Below are 22500 nucleotides of genomic sequence, written 5' to 3' on the forward strand. Positions count from 1 at the left end.
TTGAATAAAAAAATTAATCGGTAAAAGGAAAAATAATCTATAGATTAATCGAAAAAATAATCTATGGATTAACCGATTAATCGAAAAAATAATCTATAGATTAATCGATAGAAAAATAATCGTTAGCTGCAGCCTTACTAGCTACTAAGGGAAGTGTAGTGTTGTGTTGCCGCTAAAAGGCAGGTAGAAGAAAAAGAAACAGAGCAGGAGTTTGGTAGGGAGGGACCCCGTGGACGATCGCCATTTTGAGAGAGCGGTGAGAGTATCCAAATCTTCTTGGCGGTTGTGCATAAACTGTTTTGTGACTGGATCGAGATGGAAGGGGATAGTGACGGGATGTATGAGGAAGGTATGGACGTGGATAGGACTAGAGGGGAGAAAGGAAAGAAGGGGAGCGGAGGAGGAAGTCCTCCCGCAGAGAATCATGATTGGGTTTTTAAGCTTTTATGTTAGAGCTTACGTTCCACCCCCAGTACGCTGCTTCAAGTGCCAACGCTATGGGCACATAGCCAGTGTGTGTCATGCTAAGTTGAGATGTGGAAGGTGTGGAGGGGAGCATGAATATGGACAATGTGGAGATAATGATCTGGTCAAATGTTGTAACTGTGGCGGGAAACACACAGCAGCGTATGGGGGATGTGTCATTAGGAAACAGGCAACAGAAGTACAGCAAATCAGAGTAGAAAGAAATATTACATACGCAGAGGCAGTTAAAGTAAGAAATCAAGAAAGTGCAGAACAAGATAGAAGTGAGAATAGTTCAGAACGAGACAGAAGTGGCAATAGTTCAAGTAATAAAAAACAAGAGGCAACAAATACAGGACTTTCTATGGACAAGCTAGTTGTGTTCCTGGCATATGTCATAAACTGTACAGAACAGGCAAGAAATAAAACTGAGAAGATCAAAATAATTGTCAAAGCAGCAGCAAAGTTCTTAAATTTAAAAGAACTATCTTGGGAACAGGTACAAGGTGAACTACAGAGAGTAGACGAGACAGAGTCATGTTACCACAATCCAACGCCATGTTAATTATTCAGTGGAATGCCAGAAGTTTAGTAGCACACGGACAGGAACTAAAGGGATATATTAATAATATGAAAAATAAACCACATATAATATGTATTCAAGAAACCTGGCTGAAGCCAAAATTGAGCTTTATAATAAAAGGATATGTAACAATACGTTAAGATAGGAATGATGGGCAAGGAGGAGGATGTGCCATATTTATTAAAGAAGACATGCATTATACAATATTAAAAGAAAAACAAGAACTAGAAATAGTAGGGGTAGAAGTATGGAATAATAAAGAAAGATACAAAGTGCTAAACTTCTATAATCCGTGCAAGAAATTACAAATTCATCAACTAGAAAAAATAGTCGAGCACTGGAGTGGCAATATCATTTGGTGTGGTGACTTTAATGCACATAGCACAATGTGGGGTGAAAGGGATGACTGGAATGGGGTAACATTGGAAGCATTTTGGAGGAAAAAGAACTGGTGTGTGTGAATGATGGGTCGGGAACAAGATTAGATGTAGTTACGGGTAAAGAAACAGCAATAGATTTAACACTGGTGTCACAAGGGTTAGCAGGAAAGGTAGAGTGGGAAGTAAATAAAGACAGCACTATAGGAAGTGATCACTATCCAATCTTCATTCACATAAACATAAACCAAAGGACAGAAAGCACTAAAAAAGAAGGAAGATGGAAGTATAATCACGGTGATTGGGGACAATTTAGGGAAAGTACCGACATGACATTAAAGGAAGTGGATATAAATCAAGTCACCTCGCTGGGGGGGAAGGAGCCTGAGCTTGTGCGCGAGGTAGAGAAGTTCCGGCTGGATATAGTCGGACTCACCTCGACGCACAGCAAGGGCTCTGGAACTAGTTCTCTCGAGAGGGGCTGGACTCTCTTCCACACTGGCGTTGAAAGCAGTGAGGGCGACGAGCTGGGGTAGCAATTCTTGTTGCCCCCCCGGCTCAAAGCCTGCACGTTGGAGTTCAACCCGGTGGACGAGAGGGTAGTCTCCCTCCGCCTTCGGGTGGGGGGACGGGTCGTGACTGTTGTTTGTGCTTACGCACCAAACAGCAGTTCAGAGTACCCACCCTTTTTGGATACACTCGAGGGAGTACTGGAAAGTGCTCCCCCGGGTGATTCACTTGTCCAACTGGGGGACTTCAACGCTCATGTTGGCAATGACAGTGAAACCTGGAGAGGCGTGATTGGGAAGAATGGCCGCCCGGATCTGAACCCGAGTGGTGTTTTGTTATTGGACTTTTGTGCTCGTCACAGATTGTCCATAACAAACACCATGTTCAAGCATAAGGGTGTCCATATGTGCACTTGGCACCAGGACACCCTAGGCCGCAGTTCCATGATCGACTTTGTAGTTGTGTCGTCGGATTTGCGGCCTCATGTTTTGGACACTAGGGTGAAGAGAGGGGCGGAGCTTTCTACCGATCACCACCTGGTGGTGAGTTGGCTGCGATGGTGGGGGAGGATGCCGGACAGACCTGGCAGGCCCAAACGCATTGTGAGGGTCTGCTGGGAACGTCTGGCAGAGTCTCCTGTCAGAGAGAGTTTCAATTCCCACATCCGGAAGAACTTTGAACATGTCACGAGGGAGGTGCTGGACATTGAGTCCGAGTGGACCATGTTCCGCACCTCTATTGTCGAGGCGGATGATTGGAGCTGTGGCCGCAAGGTAGTTGGTGCCTGTCGTGGCGGTAATCCTAGAACCCGTTGGTGGACACCGGCGGTGAGGGATGCCGTCAAACTGAAAAAGGAGTTCTATCGGGTTCTTTTGGCTCATAGGACAGGTACCGACAGGCCAAGCGGTGTGCGGCTTCAGCGGTCGCGGAGGCAAAAACTCGGACATGGGAGGAGTTCAGCGAGGCCATGGAAAACGACTTCCGGACGGCTTTGAAGCGATTCTGGACCACCAACCGCCGCCTCAGGAAGGGGAAGCAGTGCACTGTCAACACCGTGTATGGTGCGGATGGTGTTCTGCTGACCTCGACTGCGGATGTTGTGGATCGGTGGAAGGAATACTTCGAAGACCTCCTCAATCCCACTGACACGTCTTCCTATGAGGAAGCAGTGCCTGGGGAATCTGTGGTGGGCTCTCCTATTTCTGGGGCTGAGGTTGCTGAGGTAGTTAAAAAGCTCCTCGGTGGATGAGACCCCCTCTGAGTTTTTTAAGGCCCTGGATACTGTGGGGCTGTCTTGGTTGACAAGACTCTGCAACATCGCGTGGACATCGGGGGCGGTACCTCTGGATTGGCAGACCGGGGTGGTGGTTCCTCTCTTTAAGAAGGGGAACCGGAGGGTGTGTTCCTACTATCGTGGGATCACACTCCTCAGCCTTCCCGGTAAGGTCTATTCGGGTGTACTGGAGAGGAGGCTACGCCGGATAGTCGAACCTCGGATTCAGGAGGAACAGTGTGGTTTTCGTCCTGGTCGTGGAACTGTGGACCAGCTCTATACTCTCGGCAGGGTCCTTGAGGGTGCATGGGAGTTTGCCCAACCAGTCTACATGTGCTTTGTGGACATGGAGAAGGCATTCGACCGTGTCCCTCGGGAGGTCCTGTGGGGAGTGCTCAGAGAGTATGGGGTTTCGGACTGTCTGATTGTGGCTGTCCGCTCCCTGTAAGATCAGTGTCAGAGCTTGGTCCGCATTGCCGGCAGTAAGTCGGACACGTTTCCAGTGAGGGTTGGACTCCGCCAAGGCTGCCCTTTGTCACCGATTCTGTTCATAATTTTTATGGACAGAATTTCTAGGCGCAGTCAAGGCGTTGAGGGGATCCGGTTTGGTGGCTGCAGGATTAGGTCTCTGCTTTTTGCATATGATGTGGTCCTGATGGCTTCATCTGGCCAGGATCTTCAGCTCTCACTGGATCGGTTTGCTGCCGAGTGTGAAGCGACTGGGATGAGAATCAGCACCTCCAAGTCCGAGTCCTTGGTTCTCGCCCGGAAAAGGGTGGAGTGCCATCTCCAGGTTGGGGAGGAGACCCTTCCCCAGGTGGAGGAGTTCAAGTACCTAGGAGTCTTGTTCACGAGTGAGGGAAAAGTGGATCGTGAGATCGACAGGCGGATCGGTGCGGCGTCTTCAGTAATGCGGACGCTGTATCGGTCCGTTGTGGTGAAGAAGGAGCTGAGCCGGAAGGCAAAGCTCTCAATGTACCGGTCGATCTACGTTCCCATCCTCACCTATGGTCATGAGCTTTGGGTTATGACCGAGAGGACAAGATCACGGGTACAGGCGGCCGAAATGAGTTCCCTCCCCCGGGTGGCGGGGCTCTCCTTTAGAGATAGGGTGAGAAGCTCTGCCATCCGGGGGGAGCTCAAAGTAAAGCCGCTGCTCCTCCACATCGAGAGGAGCCAGATGAGGTGGTTCGGGCATCTGGTCAGGATGCCACCCGAACGCCTCCCTCGGGAGGTGCTTAGGGCACGTCCAACTGGTAGGAGGCCACGGGGAAGACCCAGGACACGTTGGGAAGACTATGTCTCCCGGCTGGCCTGGGAACGCCTCGGGATCCCCCAGGAGGAGCTGGACGAAGTGGCTGGGGAGAGGAAAGTCTGGGCTTCCCTGCTTAGGCTGCTGCCCCCGCGACCCGACCTCAGATAAGCGGAAGAAGATGGATGGATGGATGGATATATGAAATACTTGAGTTGGTGAATTCTAGCTGTAAATATACTCTCCTCTTAACCACGCCCTTAACCACGCCCCCCACCCCCGCCCCCACCTCCCGATATCGTAGGTCTCAAGGTTGGCAAGTATGCTCTAAGCTGCCATTCAGCTTGATGACGTCACCGGAACTCCACATTCTATTTGTCATTATTCAAAGCAAATGTTTATGTGTAGCAGCGGCAGCTAAATTGATAATGACAGCGTGTCATAATTATGTCAGTCGGCTGGAACTTAAAATATAATTAGTCCAGAATCTTCACAGTCCTTATGGACTGACCTAATGAGGAACCGGTACCAAAAAATACCACTAGTTGATATACATCCCTGGCTGGTGGCGCCTCACATGGAATGGCACTGCTCCAATCGCTGCTACTGCTGCTCCGTCGCTTGTGTGCGCTGCTGCTGACGACACTTCTCCAAACGTCCTAATATGCTTTTGAGACAGTTCGCTTTCTTGGCATACTGTACATGTTCAGCTCCATCAAGTGTCAGGTCTGACTCATGTAGAAGTCTTTCACGTAGCTTATTTTCGCTCATGCCAAAAACAACGTTGTCTCTCACCTTTGAGTTTTTAAGTTTCCCAAAAGTGCATGCCTTCAGACGCAAGCATGTCAGAAAGCTCTCAAACGGCTTATTTTGTAGCTGCATACGAGATTGAAACATGTATTTTTTATGTCTCATTTTTCTTCAGCATACAGTGGGCAATGAATTTGCTCAGCACAACACCTTTTCTTTATCCTCCGGTGAATCAAACACAAACATATAAAACACTTCGATGGCGTGTGGCCCTGCCCATGTTGCCGCAGAAGAGCTACTTTCCTTGTATCCGGTTATGTTTCCATACAGGTTGTAGTGCTGCTTGAAGGCACGTCAGTTATCGTCAACATCCCTGTCATTCTCAAGCTTATTATTATTGCCAAACATCTTGCTGTAATCAGCATAGCCATGTGTTTTTATTTTCCAGTACTCACACACATAAATATTGTGATAAGAATGCACCCTCTTGTGGCAAAAACATTACCTAACAACTGATCATCATATCATCCTAACAGTAAAGCATAGTGGTGACAGCATCATGCCATGGGGATGTTTTTCAGTGGCAAGAACTGGGAGACTAGTCAGGATAGAGGGAAGGATGAATACAGCAATGTACAGAGACATCTGTGCTCTTGAACTCAGACTACAATTCATAATTCAGCAACCCAAAGCACACAGCCCAGATATAAAAAAATTTCTTCAGGACAACTCTGTAAATGTCCTTAAATGGCCCAGCCATTGCGCAGACTTGAATCCCAGTAAACATCTCTGGAGGGATCTGAAAATGGCTGCACACCGACGCTTCACATCCAACTTGGTAGTAATTTTAAACTTTCATGCAGAGAGGGAAATCACAACTAAGTCAATTTACCAAAACTGTATTTATTAAACAGTTATTCAGCAGTGGCACAGACATTCATGTCATTTCCAAAACAGAAAGTGCAAGATTGTCAGAGACATTTTAAAACAAGCTATGAGTGCACTTTTGTGAATGATGTCACCAAGATGACATATCAAAACAACACTAAATTAAAGTGTACTTTTTGTACAGAACGCCACTATAATAGTTAAAAACAAATAAAGTGCACTTTTGTGCATGATGTCACACAAGATATTTCAATAACCGTCAAATAAAAATGAGCTGCATAATAGGTTTGTGCGGACGTTATCTCCTTCTGTTGTTGACTTTTTTTTTCATGCGGTGTTGATCTGGAAATAGTTGCTTAGGCATTTTGTTGGTGTGGCACCGAACGGACATGTTGACATGCAGTTTCAAGCACTCCTCATTCTCTAGCGGGTGACTTTTCAAATTATGCTACATTAGCAGTGATGCTACTTTTTGTAGCAACGCTTTTGCCGCATAAATGTTGAACATATTCTCGCTTGAAGCCAAACCACCGCCGGACGATGGATCCCGTGCTGTTTTTCTTGTTTTTCTTCCTCCATTTGTTACCAGATTCGCACCTTCTCTCTCTCTCGTATTACCATTCGCACCTCACCGTTAGCATCACAGCTAACGTTACCATGTCGCTATCTCTCTGCTCCGTGGGAGAGTGTGACGTTGCACACGTGACGTGTGTAAGAAGGTGCGCTTGGTTTACGTCTCCGTGAGAAGGAGAGACAAGAAAGAGTGGGAAACGCACGCAGTGTAATGGCCGCAGCAAAAAGCAACTACATACACATGGTAGCAGGCTGAGTGTGTCGAGTCTCGCTCCTTCATGCCTAATTATCCTTAAATCCGCCGATACTAACTCTCTCCAAACAACACATTAAACCAGGGGTCGGCAACCCGCGGCTCCGGAGCCGCATGCGGCTCCTTGACCACTCTGATGCGGCTCAGCTACATACATGCCGACCCCCCCGATTTTCCCAGGAGATTTATGGATGTCAGTGTCTCTCATAAATTACTCCCAGGGAAAAAATAATCCTATTTACACTCTAATTATTAAATAAAGGGCGTGCCCTAATTGCAGTGCAGTAATTGTCCTCTACAGCATTTACATACAGCGTGCCAGTCCAGCCACATGTTGCATGTTGTTATTACTTGCACACACAGGAGACAGCAAAGCATACTTACTCATCAGCCACACAGCTTACACTGACGGTAGCCGTATCAAACAACTTTAACATTGTTACGTTACAAATATGCGCCACACTGTGAACCCACACCAAAAAAGAATGAAAAACACATTTCTGGAGAACATCCCACCGTAACACAACATAAACACAACACAACCATTACCCAGAATCCCATGCAGCCCTAACTCTTCCGGTCTACAATATACACCCCCGCTACCACCAAATCCCCCCACACATCAACCCCCCCCCCCCTCTCCGTGCGTTGGTTGAGCGGAAGAGTTAGTGCTGCATGGGATTCTGGGTATTGGTACCGTCAGTGTAAGATGTGTGGCTGCTGAGTTAGTACGCCTTGCTGTCACTTACGTGAGCAAGCTGAAATTGCATTCTACGTGTGGTCGAGCAGGTACACTGTTAGGGCAGACTGTAGAGGGCGCCAAATGCAGTGTCATCACGCTCTGATATTCGGGAGTCTCCCGGGAAAAGTGAGAAGGTTGGCAAGTATGACGCTATCAAGCGCCATTAGTTCAAAACTCGCGGGCTGCACTAACATCAAATTTCCACATTAAAGTGCGTGCCGGTGCGTGTGTCGGAGACCCCTGGTTAACATAGCACAAAGCATTTAAAGGCCTACTGAAATGATTTTTTTTTATTTAAACGGGGATAGCAGATCTATTCTATGTGTCATACTTGATCATTTCGCGATATTGCCATATTTTTGCTGAAAGGATTTAGTATAGAACAACGACGATAAAGATTGCAACTTTTGGTATCTGATAAAAAAAAGGCTTGCCCCTACCGGAAGTAGCGTGACGTAGTCAGTTGAACATATACGCAAAGTTCCCTATTGTTTACAATGATGGCCGCATGAAGTGAGAGAGATTCGGACCGAGAAAGCGACAATTTCCCCATTAATTTGAGCGAGGATGAAAGATTTGTGGATGAGTAAAGTGCAAGTGAAGGACTAGTGGGGAGTTGAAGCTATTCAGATAGGGAAGATGCTGTGAGAGCCGGGGGTGACCTGATATTCAGCTGGGAATGACTACAACAGTAAATAAACACAAGACATATATATACTCTATTAGCCACAACACAACCAGGCTTATATTTAATATGCCACAAATTAATCCTGCATAAAAACACCTGCGTGTTTGTTACGCTAGCTCCTAGCTCCTCTGCTAGCTCCAAGCTCCATAGAACACGCCAATACAATTCAAACACCTGATCAACACACACAATCACTCAGCCCAAAAGACCGTTCACCTAACCCAAGGTTCATAAAGCTTATATATTTTTAAAAAGTTACGTACGTGACACGCACATACGGTCAAGCTATCAAATGTTTAGCAGCCAAGGCTGCATACTCACGGTACCTAATATTCAGCTGGGAATGACTACAACAGTAAATAAACACAAGACATATATATACTCTATTAGCCACAACACAACCAGGCTTATATTTAATATGCCACAAATTAATCCTGCATAAAAACACCTGCGTGTTTGTTACGCTAGCTCCTAGCTCCTCTGCTAGCTCCTAGCTCCATAGAACACGCCAATACAATTCAAACACCTGATCAACACACACAATCACTCAGCCCAAAAGACCGTTCACCTAACCCAAGGTTCATAAAGCTTATATATTTTTAAAAAGTTACGTACGTGACGCGCACATACGGTCAAGCTATCAAATGTTTAGCAGCCAAGGCTGCATACTCACGGTACCTGATATTCAGCTGGGAATGACTACAACAGTAAATAAACACAAGACATATATATACTCTATTAGCCACAACACAACCAGGCTTATATTTAATATGCCACAAATTAATCCTGCATAAAAACACCTGCGTGTTTGTTATGCTAGCTCCTAGCTCCTATGCTAGCTCCTAGCTCCATAGAACACGCCAATACAATTCAAACACCTGATCAACACACACAATCACTCAGCCCAAAAGACCGTTCACCTAACCCAAGGTTCATAAAGCTTATATATTTTTAAAAAGTTACGTACATACGCAAAAAAAAGTTGCGCACATACGGTCAAGCGATCAAATGTTTAGAAGCCAAAGCTGCACTCACAGTAGCACGTCTGCGTCTTTGTCATCCAAATCAAAGTAATCCTGGTAAGAGTCTGTGTTGTCCCAGTTCTCTACAGGCGTCTGTGTATCGAAGTCAAAAGTCCTCCTGGTTAGAGTCTCTGTTATCCGAGTTCTTCCATCTTGACTGCATCTTTCGGGAATGTAAACAAAGAAGTGCCAGCTGTGTACTGTTGTTGCTGACTACGTTCGAAAAATACGTCCATTTCGCACCGACAACTTTCTTCTTTGCTTGCTCAGCTTCCTTCTCCATAATGCAATGAACATGATTGCAACAGATTCACGAACACAGATGTCCAGAATACTGTGGAATTATGAAATGAAAACAGAGCTTTTTCATATTGGCTTCAATGTGGAAGGCATACCCGTGTTCGCCGGGCTACGTCACGCGCATACGTCATCCTCAGAGGCGTTTCGAACCGGAAGTTTAGCGGCAAATTTAAAATGTCACTTTATAAGTTAACCCGGCCGTATTGGCATGTGTTATAATGTTAAGATTTCATCATTGATATATAAACTATCAGACTGCGTGGTCGGTAGTAGTGGGTTTCAGTAGGCCTTTAAGCTTTGTATGCAGTGTTTTTCATTTTAAAAAAAATTTTGTGGCTCCCATTACTTTCTTTAATTTGTGAAACTTGCCAAAATGGCTCTTTGAGTGGTAAAGGTTGCCGACCCCTGCATTAAACCAATACGTTTGCTGTGTGCACATGTTTATTCTCTGATTCTAAAATGCAGAAAACCAGAGGAAATCAGACTGATGCGGAACCCGAACTGTCTATGGCGTCTTTGACCACTCTGCTCGAGTCCCATCGGGAATCTCTATCCAAAGATTTCAAAACTTCGCTTGCAGCTATAGAGAGCAAACTGGACGAAGTACAAGCCACAGTGTCTGCGAACTCTGCCAAACTCCAAAATCTTGAGATTACGGCTAATGACCTGGAGAGCCGCGTGCAAACGCTGGAAACATCCATTACAGCACTAGCAGGCAAAAATACCAAACTGGCAGTCAAAGTTTTGGACCTTGAGTCCCACAGTCCCGCAATAACATCAGAATAATTGGCTTACCTGAATCCATTGAGGGTCCTCAACCTACTGCTTTCTTCTCCAACATGCTGCTGGAAGTCTTCAGCGACATCCTGGACTCCCCACCCGAATGCGAGCGCGCCCACAGGTCCCTCGCCACCAAACCTCCAGCAGGCCAGCGACCGAGACCGGTTATCATCAAGCTCCTTAGGTTCCAGGAAAAGGACGCGATTATCCGGGAAGCGCGGTCCAAGAGAGGAAAGCTGAAGTTCCGTGGTCACTCTATCTTGGTCTTTGAGGATTATCCACCCGAAGTTGTCGATCAGCGAAAGGAGTACAGCGATGTCATGTCGAAGCTCTTCAAGCTAGGTCTCAGACCTGCCCTGCGCTACCCGGCCAAACTTTCCATCATGGTGGAGACAGGCAGGAGATCCCTCTCCTTGGTCGATGAGGCTAAGGCATTCATCGCGACCCGAGCCGCTAGCTGCAACTTGGGTGTTGAGCCAGCTACTGAGGCAAAAAAACGGCTAACGTGACTTGCTACACGGTAAGGCTAATGTTAGCTAGCTAGCTAACACACCTTAACTTTCACGGAGTAGAGTAATGTTGACATTAACATACATCTCTCCTAACTTATCTACCAGCCCACGCATTCACGTTGCGCTTTAAAAGTCAATATGTACAATCCCATGCGTTGATGTTCCTCATATTGATTACAGCGTTTGTTGCTGTTTTGGTTTTCACTGAAGTGAGATTAGCGCAGGTTAGACCCGGCTCTGATACACACGTGACATTCTAGTTATTGTTTTGGTCTCGTATTGGCCGTCATTTCTTTTTACCCCGCAGGGTGGCGCTGATGTGCCTCTGAACTGGTCCAAAACCTGACTGCTAGTTGGGAACTCTCCTTTTGGTAGGAACTTTTACGTTTTCGTGGGACTCATACGCCCATCGGGGCGACTACGCGGGACATTTGGTGGGTTGGTGACGGGTTGGGGGAGGTGCGTGAATGTTTATTTTTCTCGGCATGTCATGTCATATTCATACATTGAAGGGGATTGATGCGATCCTATGCTAAATGGAAGCAGCATTTTCCAGTATGTATGGTACGAGTGTGTGTGAATGGGAGTGTCCATGTATGAGTACCGTATTTTCCGCACCATAAGCCGCACCTAAAAACCACAATTTTTGTCAAAAGCAGACAGTGCGGCTAATAACCTGGTGCGCCTTATATATGGATTAATATTCATATTTATTTTCATAAGGTTTAGGTCTCGCAACTACGGTAAACAGTCGCCATCTTTTTTCCCCGTAAAAGAGGAAGCGCTTCTTCTTCTACGGTAAGCAACCGCCCCCATAGAAGAGGAAGCGCTTCTTCTTCTACTGTAAGCAACCGCCAAGGTGAGCACCCGCCCCCGTAGAAGAAGAAGCTCGCGGATATTTAATTTCATTTGTGTGTTTCCGTAAAGACAACAAAATGTCTCCTACTAAGAGACACGTGTACAAGGTTCCACTGACTTTTGATATTCATGTGAACCGCACTGTGGATACAACGGGAGCATGTACGGTGAATATTCGCACCACAGGGAATGAGAAGTCGTCCTTCACCGTGGTTCTAGCTTGCCATGCTAACGGCCAGAAACTTCCACCCACGGTGATATTCAAAAGGAAGACCTTGCCAAAAGAGAACTTTCCAGCCGGCGTCATCATAAAAGCTATCTCGAAGGGATGGATGGATGAAGAAAAGATGAGCGAGTGGTTGATAGACGTTTACGCGAAGACACCGGGTGACTTTTTTCACGCAGCGCCGTCCCTGTTGATCTACGACTGCATGCGCGTCCACATCACAGATGGTGTCAAAAAACAAGTGAAGCACACCGAAGAAGAAGAATTCGAAGGAATTTGTAGATGAGTAATAACTTCAGAAAGTGAGCTTTAATGTTTATTTTGTGTGTTGCGTGACACTAACGTATGAGCAACGTTGAGTTATTGATGTTGCTATTGCTCTGCACTATTTTGAGTGTTACTATTTTTGTTATTGCACATTTGCACATTACATTTTGGGAGTGAACAGAGTTGTTAGAACGCTGGTTTGTAATATATTATTAAAGGTTGACTGACCTATCTGACTGTTTTGTTGACATCCCTTTAGCGTAGCGTAGGTGCGGCTATTAGCACGGGGCGGCTAATAGGTAAACAAAGTTTTGAAATATGCCGTTCATTAAACGTGCGGCTAATAACACGGGGCGCCTTATGGTGCGGAAAATACGGTACTTACTGTTTGAATGTTGTGTGCATGTTTGTGTTGTGTGTCTGTGGCCCACAGTCCTTGACCATATGCCCTCTTCTCTTGTTCATGTTTCATGAACAGAGGAATGATTTATCTGACCATGATCACACACCCTCTTCTTCTTTTCATGTTTCTGAAATAACTATATATGGATAGTTCTGATAGTGAATTCTCCTCTGAAATAGAGGAGAATGAAGATTTGATAAACTCCCACAATTTGGAATCGATCAGTTTCTCAGACCACATCAACTACAAATCACAAAGATTTATGTGCGAAATGGATCCAGATAGAAATGCTCCTCAAAACACCAACAATGATTGTTCATATTATACTGACGTCACATTTGATAAAACATTTATGCAAGATAATAACATAGCTCTCGTACATTTTAAAATCAGGAGTCTATACTCTCATTTTGATGATATCCAGGACGATTTGAATCAATTCAAATCTCCATTTAATATTATAGGTATTTCAGAGACATGGACGAATGAGAATACAAGTAATGAGTTTGAATTAAATGGGTATGAAATGTTTTGCACCAACCGTAAAAATAAGAGAGGAGGAGGTGTGGCTCTGTATGTGGACAAAAATATCAGCTGTAGTATTGTAAATGATATGTGTTTAGCTGTTGAGGAACTCTTCGAATGCGTCACTGTGGAATTATCATTTTCAAATAGGAAATACATTATTGTAAGCTGCGTTTATAGGACACCAGGATCCGACTTGAAAATATTTAATGAATGGATGGAAAAATTATTTAAGAGAAACAAAAAATATATAGTATGTGGTGACTTTAATATCAATCTTTTGAATCCTAATAAACACAAACACACAGCAGAATTTATTGACACCATGTTCTCCATGGGCTTATTCCCACTGATCACACGACCCACAAGAATCACAACACACAGCACCACACTTATTGACAACATATTTTGTAACATAGTAGATCAGACTGTAACTGGAGGCTTGTTAGTGAGTGACGTCAGTGATCATTTACCGGTGTTCATGGTGTTCAATATTAACTGCAAAACATCCAAACCTGTAAATAGTGAATATTATCGAAGAGCCTCAACAGAACGATCAATAACAGCACTTAAGAATGATTTAGCGAAACAAAACTGGGATTCTGTTTTTCAAACGTCAGATATAAATGCAGCTTATAATTTATTTCATGACATTTTTTTCTCACTTTATGATACACACTGCCCCATCAAAAAATGCACTATAACTAACTCCACAAAAACTCCATGGATAACCAAAGGGCTTGCGAACGCTTGCAAAAAGAAAAATTATTTATATAGGACTTTTTTTAGGCATCAATCCATAGAAACAGAACAAAAGTACAAAACATATAAAAATAAATTAACTAGCATATTAAGAGCAAGCAGAAAAGAATACACTACCAAACTGTTAATCCAAAAGAAAAATTATATAAAGGGAATTTGGAGGGTATTAAATACAATTATTGGGCATGTTCAAACAGTCCTTGTTATCCAGAGTTTTTTGTTGAGAACGACCAAATCATAAGTGACAAGAAGATGATTGCTGATGGCTTCAATATGTTTTTTGTTAAAGTTGGGCCTGAGCTGGCAAAAAAAATCCCAATTAATGATGAACAGCCCACGGAACTTATTGAAAAAAATCCCTTCTTGATGTTCCTTACTCCGACTGTCGAAAAGGAAGTCTTAGAGATTATTCAGAAAAGCAAGAACAAAACATCACGTGACATTTATGACCTTGACATGAGGACAGTCCGCAACGTAGCGGAAGAAATCATCAAACCATTCACACACATCTGCAATTTATCTTTTCAACTTGGACAATTTCCTTCACAATGAAACTCTCAAAAGTCATCCCCATCTTCAAATCTGGTGACAAACACCACTTCACAAATTACCGGCCACAGTTGTCAAAAATATTGGAAAAATTATTTGATAATAGAATTCGTGGCTTCATTGAAAAGCACAAATTATTATCTGATGGTCAATATGGGTTCGGAACCCATATTGACCATCAGATAATAATTTGTGCTTTTCAATGAAAATAGGTCAACTTCATTAGCTTTAAGTGATCTAATAGAGAACATTACTAATGGTATCGAGAAAAACAAATTTGTTATAGGAATCTTTATTGACTTGCAAAAGGCTTTCGATACCATTGACCACCAGATTTTGGTAAATAAACTGGAAAACTATGGCATAAGGGGAGTGGCAGGGAAATGGCTGAAGAGCTACTTGAATGAGAGACAGCAGATTGTTCAGATCGATCAACATCAATCTACACTCATGAACATAACCTGTGGAGTCCCCCAGGGGTCGATACTAGGACCCATACTATTTATAATGTATATCAATGAAATATGTAAAGTATCAACAATGCTGAAGTTCATCCTCTTTGCTGACGATACAACCATTACATGTGCAGGTGACGACATGAAGCAACTTCTGGCCTCTGTAACTGAGGGGATGATCAAGTTAAAACTTGGTTTAATACCAACAAATTGTCTCTGAATTTAAAAAAGACCAAAATCATGCTCTTTAGCAATCAAAAAAGTAATATACCCATCAGGATTGTTATTGATGATACACCAATAGAATATGTTCAACAAAATTCATTTTTAGGAGTGGTGCGTGCGTGCGTGCGTGCGTGTTTTGTCTCGCCTTGTCTTGTCTCATAGTAACAATGGTACTATTGTATTGTTAGTGTACAGGAGCTTTTCTTGTTTTTGTTTGTATAGTATTGTTCTTGTATTATATTGTTTATGTGGAATGAGTGAGAGGGGTTGGGATATTATAAGCATTTGCTTCATCCAACCCCTTTTCAAGCCTTGCATAAATGTCTCTGCCAAAATGTAAAAAAAAAAAAAAAAGTGTGTTGTTGTACAGTGCAGGTTTGAAATAAATAATTCAATTCAATTCAATTGCGTGAGAAAGTATACTTGAATATCATGATATAGTCATTTTCTATATCGCACAGAGACAAACCCACGATATATCGAGTATATCGATATATCGCCCAGCCCTACATCATATTCAAAAAGACTTGAGGCTGTAATTGCTGCCAAAGGTGCTTCAACAAAGTATTGCGCAAAGGCTATGAATACTTAAGTACATGTGTTTTATTTTTTATTTTAATAAATTTGAGAAAGTTTCTAAAAAAAACATTTTCACATAGTCTTTATGGGGTATTGTGTGTAGAAATTTGAGGACAAAACTGAAATTATTCCATTTGGAATAAGGCTCTAACATAACAACATTTGGAAAAAGTGAAGCACTGTGAATACTTCCTGAATGCACTGTATATTAAAGTATGTCCACATTGCAGACATTCTGCCTACGTTCCATACAATCGCGTCCATCTTGCCTACGTCACCACAACATCTTGTTTCGGCAGTGCTGTTTTGGTGATCAAAGTCTTATTTTGGCGGCCAAATTTTCGGTGCATCACTAGTCAGTCAATAGTGAAAAAATATTAGGCTAAAAAGAACCATCCATCCATCCATTTGCTACTGCTTGTCCCTCTCGGGGTCGCCAGGGTGGCTGATAGGTCAAAGCTGCAATCCGGCGTATACCTTGGACAAGTCGCCCCCTCATCGCAGGGCCAACACAGATAGACCGACAACATTCACATTAGGGCCAATTTAGTGTTGCTAATCAACCTATCCCCAGATGAATGTTTACTTAAATGAATGATGAATAAATAAATGTATATTTTTAATGTGTGGTGGCTTTTGTTTTACCGTGGAGGGCCGCCACTATCAATTACATGTCAGGGAGATGCTGAAGGGTGACGACATATAGCACATTTAAAACCTGAAATGTGGTCCTCATTGGGCTAAATCTGTGACCTCGGGTACTAAATTTCATGCCATCTCATGTGTCTCATGTGTTCTGGTATGACAAAAAAGTTTATTGGATCCTTGAATTATCAGTTGTTAAAAAAAACGGTACTATTAATTAAAGTTACTTTTGAACAGATATAAATTCTAAAGTATAAAAACTAAATTGTCTCAATTTATATAGAGAGATGTTGTGATTTGTTTGTGGCACAGTAAATATCTTGACATAAACCCAGTGTCACCCTCTTCATACCTTGGGTTTCCCTAAAAAGTCCCTCGGCTTGAGCTGTTCCACATCTTTTTTCCTGGGCCGAAACACGACACCCTCAGGTACCAGGAGAGGTGCGAGGACTTCATTTCTCTGAATTTAAAGAAAATACAATTATTTGTTTATTATTGTAACTGTAATTGTAACATACATTAAGACAATTGGGGAGAGAATCACAAGTATTTCCTTCTAGATGCTGTTTTTTACAGCATCAAAATTATTTATCTGAAAAATATAATTTAAACTTTTTTTTTTTGTTTACTTTTGCACAGTACTGCATTTTTACCATTTACACTAATATCCACATCTACAGGGAACTAGGGTCTCCATTTAACCACACATGAAAGATTTTGAACTGTATGACGAAAGCAGAAATAAATGTGTAATCCCGGGGAGAAAAGGCAAAGTCAGCAGGGGGAAGTTCAAAGATTCAGATAATTAAAGTGGGCACTTTTTTGGAACTTTCCCGATGTAAAAATCCCTGTGTAAGACAAGAACAAATATGTTTTTATTTTTGTATTTTTTTTATGCATTGTAATTTATCAAATACGGCAAGTACGAGGTGGCTAATGCAGCTAATGGGCGTACTCTATCGTGCCCATAAAGCCCTCTATTAAAACATCCCAAAAAACATCAACAGTACTCCAATTACATCTCTGAACCTGAATTTTTACCAAGTATTAGCGATTTTGTTACTATAAGCGCTAACATTAAGGAGTTACTTTTAGCGCTGCCGTGTTAACAGAGAGCTAACTAGCTTATGCAGCTACAGTATTTACATAATGAGCTGCTGTTGCTGCATCGCCTCTGAGCTGGTGAAAGTTAATTCCTGATTATAAATCACGCCTTTCACTTGTATAATAGAAGGTTGGTCCCATAAACCGAAAAATTAGTCAACTTTTAGATTGAACTTACACCCGAAAATGGTGAGAAAGATACTAAAAGATGTCGTTTGCGACCACCTTTTTTTTTTTTTTACCTGCCTGAGAATTGTGATTAATTCTTCATCTAAATGGGAGGATATGAACATCCCATCAGTTGGTATCCCAGTGAGAACAGACATGTTTGTAGTTTATATTTCTTGTTTAGCACTTTGCAACTTAGCAATAGCACTACTTGTTAGATCTTCTGATCACTTAGCTTTTAAAACTTGGAGCTCATTGTCTGTATCTTCAGGCGCAAAAATATAGAATAGAATATAAAGTACTTTATTGATCCCTGGGGGAAATTCAGCACCACAGTTCGCTCACAATAGACACAGTAAAATAAGGTTCTGATTCATCATCTGTCTTAAAGTAGTCATTGTTGGCTTCATGAAGTTTGCCATGACTAATATTAGTAGTTGTTGTTGAAGGAAATAGCGAACATTGTGATAATTAATATGCCGCAATATGCTTAAAATGACCAGAATATGTAAAAATTACATGGTATTATGAGCATGCCTGTTAACTGCATTATGGAGGATGGGTGGAGGCTTTTGTAGGAGAGTGCGGAATAGAGCCAATCCCATTACTTCCTTTGTTAGCTGACTTTCACTTGCGTTTATTTACAAGTTTGAATGCATAAAAACAAGACAAACTTTTGTGTGCTTGTCTCACAGGAGAATTGTAAATGATAGGTCAAATTCCAAATAAAGGGTTGGTTCTCTTTAACCTCCAGGGTGAAGCAGACGCACTAACCACATGTCCACTGTACTGCCCTACATGTTTAAGAGTAGTTATATTTTGCTAGAGAATAATACCCAAGTGTCAACATCAGTCAGCATAATTTGATTCATATGAATGAGCTTGTACCATGCTGTTTGCATACAGTAGTTGATGCAGTTACCCTGCCTTCCCAGCTGCCCAGTACAAGCTGCTAAGTAAGGAACAATAATGGCACTTACCAGAATCATGTCCAAAGCCATCTCTAGATTCCCGCCTTGATTGTTCGACACGAGAACATCTCTTGCTTGCTCCCACTGATCCAGTCGACAGTACACAGCAGCTGCGTTATGTGACACCTAGGAGATAAATCAAGAGAAGTGTTATTCATGCTGAGATTATAGAAGTTGTACCATTAATTGGTAAAATAGATGAGTAAATAAATGCATTACAAAATTAAAGTATTTTAAAAGGTACTTTGTTTTGAATTCGATTTTCCAGTTATAAATATATTTAAGGCTCCAGAATATAAAGAGATATTGACCAGTATAATATTTTTGTTTAAGGATTTATGTCTTAGCGTGGCTCAGATGGTAGAGTGGCCGACCAGAAACTTGAGAGTTTCTCGTTCCAATCCAGCTTCAGCCATCATTGTCACTGGCGAAGTGTCCTTGGGCAAGACACTTCACCCACCTTGCTTCCAGTGCTACCCACACTGGTGTAAATGTAGCATAAATGGGTTTCTCTATCTTTCTAAACCGCTTCAGTCACTAGAGAAAAAGCGCTATATGAATATAATTCACTTCAATTAACATGTATCAATAGGGTGAGTTGGTACAACATATGCGCGCCAATCGTAGTGGGTGGAAGGTGCATGGCAGAATTTTTGTCCAAGTCCACTCCTGCATAATGGTGTCATGATCCCACATGACAGTTTGGACGTTGTTTTTTATTTTCCTGTGTTCTGTATCATTTCCTGTCCTTGTACTCGTTTTGGTAGTATATCCTGTTTGGTCTCGGTTTCTTGCAGGACCTTTGCCTTATGTTTCTTGTCCAGCACACCTGTTCCACATTGTTCAACATTTCTGTTTAGTTCCACTTTGTTCCCTCCTTCAGGGATAGTTCATTATCTTCTGTACAAAAGTGTTCCTGAATTCCTGCTAAACCTGTGTCTATAAGTTCTGCCTGGTACTCAATTAGGGCCGGATGTAGGCCCACCCCTACCCCCCACGAGTGTTGCACCCAATCAATATTTCAGAAAAAATAATCATACTTAGAATAATTATGGTAAATGGGTTATACTTGTCTTACGCTTTTCTACCTTCAAGGTAGGGCTGGGCGATATATCGATATACGCGATATATTGCGGGTTTGTCTCTGTGCGATATAGAAAATGACTATATCGTGATATTCGAGTATACATTCTCACACAGTTGCTTTTAGCTGCAGGCATTACACTACAGGCTTGTTTCACTCTCTTGTCTCTCCTTCTCACAGACAGCAAGCGCACCTTCTTACATACGTCACATACGTATACGCCCTCTCGGAGCAGAGAGGTAGCAGCATGGGACGTTAGCTGTGGTGCGAGTGGTAATACGACAGAAAGAAGGTGCGAATCCGGTAACAAATGAAGGAAGAATTAATTCCCAAGAAAAACAGCACGGGGTCCATCGTCTGGCGGTGGTTTGGCTTCAAGTGGGAATATGTCGAACAAACAACCGTAATTTGTCAAGTGTGGGGCAAAAGCGTTGCTACAAAAAGTAGCATTACTGCTAATATGTAGCATAATTTGAAAAGTCACCAGCTAGAGAATGAAGAGTGCTTACTCCGCATGTCAACATCTCCGTTCGGTGCCACACCAACAAAATGCAGAGGCAACCATTTCCAGATCAACACCGTATGAAAAAAATAGTGAACAACAGAAGGAGATTACGTCCGCAGTAACGTACCACATAGCAATTTGATTTCCTATTATGTAGCTCATTTTTATTTGACAGTTATTAAAATATCTTGTGTGACATCATGCACAAAAGTGCACATTATTTGTTTTAAACTATTTTAATGGCGTTCTGTACAAAAAGTGCACTTTAATTTAGTGACATGCACAAAAGTGCACTCATAGCTTGTTTTAAAATGTCTGACAATCTTGCACTTTCTGTTTTGAAATGACATGAATGTTTGTGCCACTGCTTAATAACTGTTTAATAAATACAGTTTTGGTTAATTGACTTAGTTGTGATTTCCCTCTCTGCATGAAAGTTTAAAATTAGCATATATTAATGCAGTATGAACAAGAATGTTTTAATGTAGACACATAGAATCATCATACTGGTGTGATTATATTCATCAAGTGTTAATTCAAGGCTAAGGCAAAATATCGCGATATATATTGTGTATCGTGACATGGCCTAAAAATATCGAGATATTAAAAAAAGGCCATAATCGCCCAGCCCTACTTCAAGGCACTCAAAGCGCTTTGACACTATTTCCACATTCACCCATTCACACACACCTTCACACACTGATGGCGGGACCTGCCATGCAAGGCGCTAACCACGACTTATCAAGAGCAAGGGTAGAATGTCTTGCTCAAGAACACATTACATTAACAACTTACTTCTTTGTCCCGTGACTCCTGTCACATTTTTTTGTCACCAGATGAGCATGTTCACAGGACGTGCCATTCGGTGTTGACTTCGTGCACAAGCCGTATATAAAAGCCAGTTCAAGAGTTCCGCCTGACATTCATCACACACAACTATTAGATCTTTATATAATCAAAATAAATTGTGAATAACAATGTTTTTTCCATCAATTGTAGAAGGGAGGGTTTCCAAACAAAAAAAAGGAGTTACCACCGGTTTATTCATAAAAAAGTACAAATATATTGACAAAACAGTTTCTAAACAGCTCTTTAAGAGGAGTGACACAGAAAACCAGATTTTTTCAAAGAGCCATAAATCTATCTACTGTACATAGGTTATGAGTATGTTTGGGGGAGCGTGTCAAGTTGATGTACAAGGTGGGCACGGTAACCAGGAAATGGAGGAAAAGCAAGTCAAAATAAGCTACTACTCATTCAAAACTATCCCTAAAAAACGCAACCCATAACTCACAAGATTTGCAAGCCCAAAGTCGTTTATAATGAGAACATTTGGCAACACTCAATGCATCCTGAGTGAGAAAAAAAACAGCTAACGGCGCCGTCTACCAAGACAAAGATTGTGGATGACTGGCAAGGGGATTCACTCCTTTCCTTGAATTCTGCTATTCCAGTAAAAAATGTTAAATACTCAGAGCGATGCACAAAGTGAAACCTCTGGTAGCCTGTTTGAAAGTGAGAAATAAAGAAAACACACAGGGAGGTGGTCATGGTAGTTTGATGATGGCAAAGCTATCAAGTTAATTTTCATTCATTGTTCTATTAATTTTTTAGCAACTATTGCCCTTGGCCTGCAATTGTATTTCATTTTCATGTCTCTGGATCTTCTCTTTAATGATTTTTAACGCCTTTCGAGCTTTACTTTCTAGCAAAATCCATTAAATGAATTGAAATATTTTTCAATGACCCACAAAAAACCTGATGAAAAGTTTGAACTGGATTGGACTATGTTTGTGACGAAAACTTTTTTTTTTTTCATTTTCTTCCACCTTCTTTCTTTTCTTCCTGTTTTGAATCACAAGCATTGTACAAAACCGTAGTAGTTTTAAAAGACTTGCAACCCTAATAGACTGGGCTGTCGACAAAGAATTGTGAACAATGTGTGAAAATGAGTTGGGCCAGTGTCAGACCTGCCAGCTGTTCAGTTTATAGCGCAGTCCAAGTTGTCGGTAGTCAATGACATTGTTTCCTCTTAAGTGTTTCTGTGCCCAGACACAGTCAGACAGAGCCTCTTCCAACCTGCAGACAAATTAGGAATAGAAAAATGTATATAACACAATATACATGTATTTCAAAATAAATATAGCACTTTAGACAATGCCAGATTAGATATTGAAATTATTTTTGTTTGTATTGATGTGTATTT

The 22500-nt window shown here is 42.2% G+C and overlaps 1 protein-coding gene across 3 annotated transcripts in view; it reads right to left on the reverse strand.

Moving 5' to 3' along the window:
• Positions 1–22500, reverse strand: part of LOC133652460 (NADPH oxidase activator 1-like) — a 143120-nt gene that overhangs the window by 82434 nt on the left and 38186 nt on the right. For all 3 annotated transcript variants that reach the window (XM_062051229.1, XM_062051230.1, XM_062051231.1), the window contains exons 4-6: positions 22265–22373; positions 18715–18831; positions 16815–16922 (exon numbers count right to left, since the gene is read on the reverse strand). In XM_062051229.1, coding sequence (XP_061907213.1) covers positions 16815–16922; positions 18715–18831; positions 22265–22373 — 334 coding nt within the window. The remainder of the gene's footprint in view (positions 1–16814; positions 16923–18714; positions 18832–22264; positions 22374–22500) is intronic.

This window comes from Entelurus aequoreus, linkage group LG06 (genome assembly GCF_033978785.1).
Source record: "Entelurus aequoreus isolate RoL-2023_Sb linkage group LG06, RoL_Eaeq_v1.1, whole genome shotgun sequence".
Lineage (NCBI taxonomy): Eukaryota > Metazoa > Chordata > Actinopteri > Syngnathiformes > Syngnathidae > Entelurus > Entelurus aequoreus.